This window comes from Pteropus alecto, unplaced genomic scaffold (assembly GCF_000325575.1).
Source record: "Pteropus alecto unplaced genomic scaffold, ASM32557v1 scaffold642, whole genome shotgun sequence".
Classification (NCBI taxonomy): Eukaryota; Metazoa; Chordata; class Mammalia; order Chiroptera; family Pteropodidae; genus Pteropus; species Pteropus alecto.
In genome coordinates this window covers 35,774-46,422 of record NW_006432462.1, presented here as the reverse complement: position 1 = coordinate 46,422, position 10,649 = coordinate 35,774, and the positions used below count along the sequence as shown (strand labels likewise).

General features: G+C 39.3%; 2 protein-coding genes across 2 annotated transcripts in view; both read left to right on the top strand.

The window, feature by feature from the left end:
• The first annotated feature begins 653 nt into the window (after nucleotides 1-653).
• ZNF280A (zinc finger protein 280A) lies at nucleotides 654-2,282 on the top strand. The gene has a single exon (XM_006907453.2). The coding sequence runs from the start codon at nucleotides 663-665 to the stop codon at nucleotides 2,280-2,282; it is 1,620 nt and encodes a 539-aa protein (XP_006907515.1). The 5' UTR covers nucleotides 654-662.
• Nucleotides 2,283-7,281: 4,999 nt separating this feature from the next.
• Nucleotides 7,282-10,649, top strand: part of LOC102889550 (zinc finger protein 280B) — a 10,255-nt gene continuing 6,887 nt past the window's right edge. The window contains exon 1 of the mRNA XM_006907452.2: nucleotides 7,282-7,510. Coding sequence (XP_006907514.2) covers nucleotides 7,282-7,510 — 229 coding nt within the window. The remainder of the gene's footprint in view (nucleotides 7,511-10,649) is intronic.

Sequence of the window (10,649 nt, the reverse complement as noted above, 5' to 3'; positions counted from 1 at the left end):
TTAGAAGGTGGAGTGGACAGGGTTTGCTAATTGGTTTTAGGGTGTGAGGGGAAGGCTGGCAGAGCACGTCTCTAGAGTTTGTGAACTGAGCAACTGGAAGGGTTTACAGAGAAAGAGAATGCTGCAGGAGGAGCTGTTTTTTTAGGGGATTATCTAGAGCTTAGCTGCTTTTTTTTTTTTTTTAAGATCGCCTAGAAATCTTAGATATCCCTGAGGGTATGTCTGTGTGTAGGAGGAGGCTAGCGAGACACCCAGGATGCAAAAATGAGGGAGACAGGCACTCTGAGATGTTGAATCTGCGCCTCCTTAAGTATTGCCCTTAAATTTTGTGCTCTAATGCCTCCCTTGCCTCACCCTGTTCATGGCCCTGCAAGAGGACAGGTTGAGCAGTTTGCAGTTGCAGGAGACCGGAGCGGGGTGGGGCATCGAAGAGGTAAATCTGGAATCATCATGTCACTTAAATGCTTTGAGCCTCTTTTCTTACATGTAAAATAAGGGTATTAATAGTTATCTCAGTGTTTCAGGGGAGGATTAAATAAGGCAATGATTTTATCTTTTGAAATAAATACTGACTAATGATATGTGGTTGCACTTAGGTAGCAATTTACAAAAAGGAAGTACTGGAAGTTGAAGGGACCACTTTGAGCCAAAGCAGTTGTGAAATGGCAGATCTCTTATTGTGTGAGAAAGAACAAAGGCCAGAACCACTGGAGAAAGTGGAAGAATCCAACCACAGGGACAAGGATGATGAAAATTCTGATTTGCTATTTGTTGGAGTGGAACATGTAAATGAAGATGATGAAGTTCTCTTTGTCAGAGTGATTTCCAAATCAAAACCAGTCATTTCAAACATTTTGAATAGAGTGGTCCCAGACTCATATTCGACAAGAAATAAAGGCTGCTTGGTTCAAGATACTGCTTGCACATTACAGCCTACAAATCACTTGACCCCTATGTCGAAAGCAGGGGCCATCCCTCCAGTTTCTCATTCTGGGAAGAGAGCATTAGATAGTCCTATTTTTGAGCCTTCATCTAAATGTGATTATAAAACAAACTCAACACAAGTCGTCCCTGGCAATTCCTCAGATTTGCTCTCTCCAGGGGCTCAGTGTCTCCTTGGAGCTGTACTTTCTACAGGGGGCAAGGATGAAAGTCCTCATGATTCAAAGAGACTTTCCACTTTGGATATAAACAGTAGAAATCCCAAAAGATCTAAACTCAGTGATGGGGTCCTAGGGGGACATCCTTTAGCTGTGGCTCCTTTAGGTGTCTCTCCTCCAATGAATGTGAGTACACCCTCACTAGATGTTCCCTCTTTATTAAACCCTGTTGAGAATGGAGCATCATTTCCTCGGGCTTATGCAAATGACAAGGAACATTTCAATTTTATGGATCCAGATAGAGCAAATAGTTTGGAAAGGCAGGGAAAAACAGACTCTTTGAGACTAGCAAGTCAAAACAAGACTGATCCCAAGAAAGGAAATCTGATCATGTTACTTCATGACTTCTACTACGGACAGCATAAAGGAGATGGGCTGCTAGAACAGAAGACTCACACAGCCTTTAAATGCCTCAGCTGCTTGAAAGTTCTAAAGAATGTCAAATTTATGAACCACGTGAAGCACCATTTGGAACTTGAGAAACAGAAGGGCGGCAGCTGGGAAATCCACACCACCTGCCAGCACTGCCACCGGCATTTTCCCACTCCCTTCCAACTGCAGTGTCACATTGAAAGTGTACACACCTCCCAAGAGCCCTCTGCTGTTTGTAAAATTTGTGAATTGTCATTTGAAACAGATCAGGTTCTTTTACAGCACATGAAGGACAATCACAAGCCTGGGGAAATGCCCTATGTGTGCCAGGTTTGCAATTACAGATCGTCGGCCTTTGCTGATGTGGAAACACATTTCAGAACGTGCCATGAAAACACTAAGAACTTGCTTTGTCCATTTTGTCTCAAAATTTGCACAGTTGTAACATCCTACATGAATCATTGTTGGAGTCACTGGAACAAGAGATTCTTCCAGTGTACCAAATGCCGGCTACAGTTTTTGACTTTTAAGGAGAAAATGGAGCACCAAACCAAGAATCATCAAACATTTAAAAAGCCAAAGCAATTGGAAGGATTGTCTCCTGAAACAGAAATTATTATTCAAACTACAGGTCAACCAGGATCCAGAGGTGCAGCATCCATTATTGTGAACATCACTGACCCTCAATTGTCAACTGTAAAAAGTAAAAGGAGAGTGACTATGAACAATAAGTATTATAGATATCACTGAAGCTAGAGTTCGGACTATAAATTATGTTCTACCCACTTCCAGGAATTCTGAAAGACAGAATGGAGGTGAGGACATCTGTACATCGTAGCTGTAGATGCCAGCAAGCAATGTCAACAAATGTCAGGTTTTACAGTAACCATTCTTTAGCTCCCCACTGTCAAGAACTAGCTCAGAAGTCTCATGCCCCTTCCCAATCAACCTCCTCCCCAAAGTAGCCACTTCTCTGACCTCTGCTACCATAAAGTGGTCTTTGTTTTTGAACTTTAAATAAATGGAGTTGCACAATAGATTTTTGTCTTTGTTTTTCTTTACATAGTGAGATGTGTTCTTGCTGTGTATAGCACATTCTTTTTCATTGCTAGGTAGAATTCCCTTGAATGAATATGGCACATTTTAATATACCCATTTTACTGTTGATGGACTTTGAGGTTGATTCTTTTGTATTTTGAATAAAGCTTGTGTGAGGCTGTGTATGTCTTTTGGCAGATATATGTGTAGTAATTTCTCTAGCATAGTATAGAGATGAGAAGTCCTGGAACTGTATAGATTTAGCTTTTTAGTGTAGATACTGCCAAACACTTTTAAAGTGATAGAAACAATTTACATTTCCACCAGCAACACTGAAAACTTCATTGCTAGAGATACAACACTTGGTACTGTCAGTCCTTTTCATTAGTGTCATTTTCTTGAAGTTTTAGTATCATGTTGTTTTCGTCTGCATTTCCCTGATAAGTAATGCAAATGCTTGATATTTTTTTTCATATGGTTGTTAGCCTTTTGAATATTATCCTTTTATTAAGTGCCTATTCAAGTTTTGCCATTTTATTTTATTTTATATTTTATTTTATTTTATTTTATTTTATGTTTATTTTATTTTATTTTATTTTATTTTATTTTATTTTATTTTATTTTATTTTATTTTATTTTATTTTATTTTATTTTTTATTTTATTTTATTTATTTTATTTATTTTATTTTATTTTATTTTATTTTATTTTATTTTATTTTTTTATCTAGGCAGTTTGTCAACTGGGGAGGGTACAAGAGAGAACTGCTGGGTCACTGAAAATGTCCTGTATCTTGACCTGGATGGTGGTTTCATGGGTGCACATATGGGTATTAAGGTTGGTGCTTCATAGTTTGTCTTATTTAAGAAATTATTGTCTACCAAGAACATATATTCCTCCTATATTTTCTTCTAGAAGTTTTACTATTTATTCTTTCATGTTTAGGTCCATGATCCATCTCAAATTTACTTTTCTGTTTATAGTGTGATAAATCAAGATATCAAGGTTAATTTTTTCAAATGCATATTCAAATCAGTACTTTTACTAAAAAGATTACTCTTTTTCCACTGTATTGTAGTGGAAACTTTGTGTGAATCAGGTAGATGACTATATATGTCTTTTTGGACTCTTCCATTCCATTGGTCTAGTTCTCTATTCTATACTAGTGCCACATTTATTATAGCTTTTAATTACTGTAGGTCTACTTAAATTTACGTGATGGTAAATTTTATATGTCAACTTGTTTGAGCAAAGGGATGCCTGAATAGCTAGTAAAACATTATTCTGGGGTGTGTCTGCAGGGTGTTTCTGGAAGAGATGAGCATTTGAGCCAATAAACAGTAAACGAAATAAGCCATGAGCGATGTGGGTGGGCATCATTCAATATCAGGAGAAAGGATGAATTTTCCCTCTGTTTTCTTGAGATAGAATATCTATCTCTTCTGTCCTTGAACATCAGAGCTCCTTCAGGCCTTCAGACTCGGAGACTTATACCAGCATCCCCTCTCTGCCCCTGGTTCTCAGGCCTTCAGATTCAAACTGAATTCTCCCACTGGCTTTCCTGGTCCTCCAGCTTGCAAACAGCATATCATTGGACTTCTCAGCCTGCATAATTGTGTGAGCCAATTCCCATAATAAATCTCATATAGCTCTCTATATATCCTATTTGTTTTGTTTCTCTGGAGAACCCTGACTAACAGCTATCTGGGAGTTTAAGTTCTCTAGCTTTGGTGTTCAGAATTGTCTTGCCTATTCTAGATGATTTGTTTAATTAAAGTGGTTATAGTAAATTTTATTATCTTGTTCTCAAATTCATGTACAATAGTTTGTTAATTGTGATGTTAGCTATAAGGTTTTTTTGTAGCTACCCACTGACTAGAGGTATTGAGCTACTAATCAATAACCAAAAGATAATTGAGGAAAAAACCAAAAGTTTAGAAATTAAGCAATATAATTCTAATTAAGACTGAGAGTAGGGTGAGGGAAGCCAGAACCCTTAAGTGCAAAAGTCTCTTCTCTCCACTTTCACAAAGGTCTTTAATGTTATGCTTTAAGCTCACCCTAGTCCTGGTTCTGGTTCTAAGAAAGTCATAGCTCTTATAAGAAATTGCTGTGGAAAAAGTCAAATATTTGGAACTAAATAATTTTGAAAACAATGAAATGCATGGGATGGAACTAAAGCAGTTCTTAGGAGAAATTCATAGTTTTGAGGAAAGAGTAAAGATTTTGAAGTAAACAAAATGGAATTACTTTAACTAAGCTACTAAAATTATAAACATGATAAAGGTTGTGGCATGAGGAAAGATTTTATTATTGTTCTAACTTGCTTAGGAACATAAGCTTTTGAACTGTCTAGTTCTGCATCAATGTTTGGATATACATCAGTTCATTATGTGTCAATATTTGGGCATATACTAGACATCCAGATAATGCTCTGATTACCACCCAAAGGACTCACATAACCAGACCACCTGACATCCATCATCCAGACCACCAGACATGACAAGATCTCCTAGAACTCAACTTCCAGACCACCTGGTATCTGATACCATCCTGGTCCAATCCCAGAGCTAAGAGCAGGACTGATTATTCTTAAAAATGTACTTTTTACTATAATAACTCTCAACATTTCTTTCTTCTTTAGAACACTTCTGGTTTTTGACTAGCTGTGTTTCCAGTTTGCAAACTCTAAGACCCTTGAATAAATCATCATTTATTTTAAACAAAGCCTCTAGACTGTTCTGAGTTTGTTCAACATAAAAAATGCATATATTTGCAAGGAAAAGTTATAAAAATAATGACCTAACTCAGTGCTGTCCACAAACATATCTGCAATGATGGAAATGTTCTATATCTGCTCTGTTCAATTTGCCATATGTGACTACTGAGCTGTTGAAGTGTAGCTAGTATAATCGAGGTACTGAATTTTTAATTTAATTTACCTAAAATTAAATTTAAAGGTAGAAGAAACAGATCTCTCTTATAAATAAATGCCAAATAATTTGTGTACTCTCAATAATCTTATAGATACTCTCCCCTCCATGAGACTCCATGCCCCATTTTGAGTGTAGGCTAGGTTTAGTGACTTGCTTCCAAAGACTAGAATATGGAAAGGGAAAATAACTTTAAGATAGAGAACTAATACTAAACACTATCGGTAGCATGTATCTCTGATGAGAAGTGATGAGAAGGATACATCACCTCTGTGATAGAATTCTAAAAGCCTATAACCCTATTGTAACCATGAAGAAAACATCACGTTCATATTGAGAAACGTTCTGCAAAATACCTAACCTTTAAGGACTTCTTAAAGTCGTCAAGGTCATGAAAAACAAAGTTTAAGAAATTTTACAGAGTAGGCGAGGGAGATGTTATCACAAAATGCATTGTGATATCCTGTATAGGAATCTGGAACAGAAAAAGGACATTAGTAGAAAAATTAGTGAAATTTTAATAAAGCCCAGAGCTTACTTAATAACTTACTGAAGGATATTGGAGTAATTTTGAGGCCTAAAGGAGGTCGTATCACATATGTACATTTCAGACACAGCAAATATTTTCTCCGTATCTACATCCCCTTCATTTTTATGGTATACTTCACTAAACAGAAATCTTCAAATGCAAAGGATCAATAACTTAGACTTTGTGTCTGACCATAATACAACAAAGTGAGAAATTGATAAAGGAACAGTTTCAAAAATTTTCATGGATTTGGAAAACGAATACCATATTATGTAACCTTTGTGTTAAAAAGAGAATCACTAGGGAAATTAGGGCATACTTGGAACTGAATGATAAGGAACATATAAAGCAAAAAATGCGAGACAGTTAAATTGGCACTTGAGTAAATTAAGGGAAATTTATAGCATTACATAAAGAGAAATAAAACAAATGAGCTAGGTATTTATCTAAAGTTGTAAAGAGGAGCAAAAGAACCTGTAGAGATGAAAAAATAATAGAAATAATGAAGAATAGAAGAAATAAGTGAAATAGAGAAGAAAATGAAATTATAGATTAAGAAAATCCAAAGCTGTTCCCCCGCCCCCCCCAAAAAAGATTACTAAGACAGAGTTGGCAGAATTGGACAATTAAAAATAATTCTGTAAAGGGCCAGATAGTAAGTATTTTAGGCTTTGCGAATATGACCTCTGGCAATTAGTCAACTTTGCTTTTATAATAGGATAGCAATGATAGGTAATATCTAAAGGAATGGGCATGTCCTGTGTCCCAATAAAACTTTATTCGTGGAGACTTAAATTTGAATTTCATATAATTTTCACACAAGATAATATTCTCTTTGCGGTTTTTTCCGGCCATTAAAAAAAAAAAAAATGTAAGGCTTATTCTTAGCTTGCTGCAAGCTGTACAAAACTAGGCGGCAGACTAGATTGGATTGGCCCCAGATGCAACTTTGAGAGAATGGGCGGCGATACTCAACTGCATGGCTAAGTTCCTTAAACATGGAGCAGGAAGCTAGTACTTTTATGGAAAAGGGACCACACTTGAGGATTATTAGAGCTGAACTCCAGGTGAGCAAGCCTATTCCCTGATGGACTGGGAGCCTGCCCACTGGTCCTGAACCCTGGCCTTCTGTGAAACCCTGACCACCCAAGACCCTTCCAGGGACTCAGTCATTGCTCTGCCCACACCCCTCTCAACCCGTCGCCACTAGGGGCCCCCAGCGGTCGCCACCAGGGGCGCCAGAGAGCGCGCATGCGCCCGACCGTCCTCGCGGCCAATCAGATCGCAGCGCCGGGAGCCCAGCCAGCCTCACGCCTCACCTGGCAGCCAGTCACTGGTTGCAGCGGGCGCGCGTGTGGAGGCGTCGGCGGCGTCGGCGGCGCCTGGGCTGAAGAGACGTCGTCGCTTCGGGCTTCGCCGGTGGACCGCCTCAGGCCTGGTGCGCCGCCGGCAGCTCTGCGATCGCCGCGGACAGGGACCGGTAAGCGCGGGGGATGGCGCGGCCCAAGTGTTCCTTGAGGGGAGATGAAAAGGGACTCTTCGGGTCGCGACACCGCGCCTGGCCTTGCACAGCTCATCGGCCTGTCCTTGTGTCGCCACGGGTGAGCGGCCTCCGTGGGTCCAAAGATCCCTCTCACACACATTCCCTCAGCAGGCGCCACTTTTAGGTAGACTTCCTTCCCCGACCCTGACGGGGCGACCCCATCCCCCAATCCTGAAGAAGGGGCCAGGCCCGGCTCCTGATGCCCTCCCCTCTCACTTCCCCCGCGGGGGTCTCTTGTGAAGCTTAACACAGTTAAAAATCTGAAACCGATTTTGTAACCCCAGCCTCACTCCGATTCTGAACATGTTGGTCTAAACCCTTTAAGACCTTTAAAGCATTTAAACATTGATTTGTTGGTCCCTCTCCCCTACCCCAGCGCTTTATTTTTCTCGTTTACTGTATCTCTGCCTGGACTCTAAAGCAGCCTCGGCCCTAATAAAGTTCCCCTGAGAGCCATGACCAAGAGTGATTTTGAGGCTTCTGATTTGGGCAGTTCCCAGATGGAGTGATTTTCTTACTGAGATAGGATAGATTGGAGGAACAGGTTTGAGAAAAGAAATTCAGTTCTCTTGACTGGATGAGAAGGGGATGCTTGAAAAACATCCAAATGGCAATATCAAGTAAGCAGTGGTTTAAAAAATATTCTGTAACATGTAAGTAACCTTAATCTTTTTCTCTGGTTGATTCAAGGATGTGATCTTCTCCTGCCTGGAGTTATCTAAAGTTCTTAGACGTTTCAGTGCACACCTGAGGTAAGATGAGAGAAGTCTGTCATGAGGACCAAGCTTGTATCTTTTTTTCCTTCAATTTTTTGCTCGTTCTCTCCTGTGCTAAACACTACTATTTAGACACTGTTTCCCAAATGTATATTATATACAGCTGAATGTGTATGGTAAATTCAGGCCAGTCATTGATTTAGATAATTTTGGAACCCTCTGAACTGCTTCCTTAAAAAAAGTGAGGGTGGTGGTGACATTTTTTTCCACCTAAAATAAAGGTAGGCGCACCATAGATTTTTAAGCTATGTTAAGCTGATTTCTTTAACCATGTTCTGAGGCTAAAATGGGCTGATACACATATCATAAGATTTCAGTTAAAGTATTAAAGTGGTTCATTTAGGGTAAATGAGTTTTGGTTAAAGTGATTACCTCAGGTAATCATTTTAATCCGTTAAAATGATTACCTCAGGTAATCATTTTAATCCGTAAGAGATTTATTTCTGTAATTGAATGTGGCTGGATAGGGGATGTCATCTGAATTCATTTCATGCCTGTAGGCAAGTTTATAGGGAAGTTGTATGCCTAGCAACTTGTGCATACAGCTCAGTGAGACCCATTGTATAGTTACTTATCTATTGCTATGTATAACACATTATCATAACAGAATACCTTAAAATAAATGTTTATTATTTCATAGTTTCTGAAGGGCTGGAATCCGAGAATGGTTTAGCTTAGTGGTTATGGCTCAGGGCCTCTCAGGTTGTAAGTCAAACTTTTGGTTACATCCGCAGGCTTGACTTTTGTTGGATGATCTTTGTCTAAGCTCAGTGTTAGCACAGGGCCTTGGTTCCTCACTCTGGGTCTTTCCACAAAGCTGCTTGTGTCATGGCAGTTGGCTTTCCCCAGAACGAGTGATTCAAGAGAGATTTTGCACCCAAGATGAAGTGCAGACTTTTGAAAGTTAGCTGTTCTGTATTTGCTTAGTCCTACAGGCCAATCCTGTGATAGTATGGGAGAGGGCTACACAAGACTGAATACCAAGAGGTAGGATTCATTTGGAGCCATCTTGGAGGATGGCTACCACAGCTATTTTTCCGCTGTTCCAACCTTTCTCCATATGATCTCAGGCATTGTGTTATTACTATGGGTGCATTATTTGGCTCCAAGCTAAGGCCAAAACCTCTACTTGTGTACTAGATCAATGCAATTCTTGTTTATCCAATAATATTAGTCCAGCATCTCTCCTCTTAGTCCTGAATTAAGTTGTCTATTTTTCTGGATCATTCCTGAAAACAGACTGATTGTAATGCCACCTGTCATTAAAAATTTATCTTTTGATAGGACATCCCCCTTCTGCCTATTTTATTTCATATTCGCTTGTCATTACAGGGAAATTTCTCCAGAATTGTTCATATTTGCTGACTCCTATTCTCCTTTGAACCTTTAAATCTGTTCTTGTCAAGGTCACCAATAAATTTCATAATGCTTAATTCAGTGGTCAGTTTTTAAGATTTTATTCTATCTATTGGCAGTATTTGTCAGAGTGGTTTATTTCCTCATTTGGATTACAGGAATGCTTTTTTCTTGACACCTCCCTCTCTCACTTCCCCATCCTGCCACGGTGGTAACTTCATTATTCTTATTCTTTTCTGGTTCCTTCTCATCCTTCTGATCCTAACCAGTGGAATACCCCAGGGCTTAGATTTTAGATCTCTTTTCCTAGGTGATCTCATCCAGTCTTGTGTTTTAAATAACACTACATGCCAAAGACTCCAAAGTATGTATACCTGGCCCACACCTTCCCTGAGCTCTGGTATCATATATTTATCACTCAGCATCACCTCTTGTATGTCAGCCTTCCCTCTTTCACATCCCAAATCCAATCCATGAACAAATCTTGTGGACCTTCAAGATAATTGATCTAGAATCTGACCCCTTCTTAGTACCTTTTTTTCCCGTCCTGTCTGGTACTAACATTATTTTTTGTCTATATTATTTCAGTAGCCTCTTAACTTGTCTTCCTGCTTCCAGTATTACCCTCTAAAGTCTGTTTCTTTGCACAGCACCCAGAGTGATCTGTTGAAAGTCAGATCATATTACTGCACACTTAAAAACTTCCCAGTGACTTCTCATCATGCTTAGAGTGAAAACCAAAGAACTTAGAATGGCCTACATCAACCTACCTGATCTTGGCTCTGCTCCACTGTAAGGACTTCATTCTTTGATTTCATCTCCAACTTCTTTCTCTTTCCATTGGCTTGCCTATGTTAGCCTCTTGACCATTCCTTAAATTTGTTAAGCATGCTCCGGTCTCAGAGACTTTGTATTTGTTGTTTCCTCTGCTGGAGTACTCTTTC

What these genes read in the sequence shown, in the direction of transcription:
- ZNF280A (XM_006907453.2), top strand. Translation starts at nt 663, where the DNA reads ATGGCAGATCTCTTATTGTGTGAGAAAGAACAAAGGCCAGAACCACTG.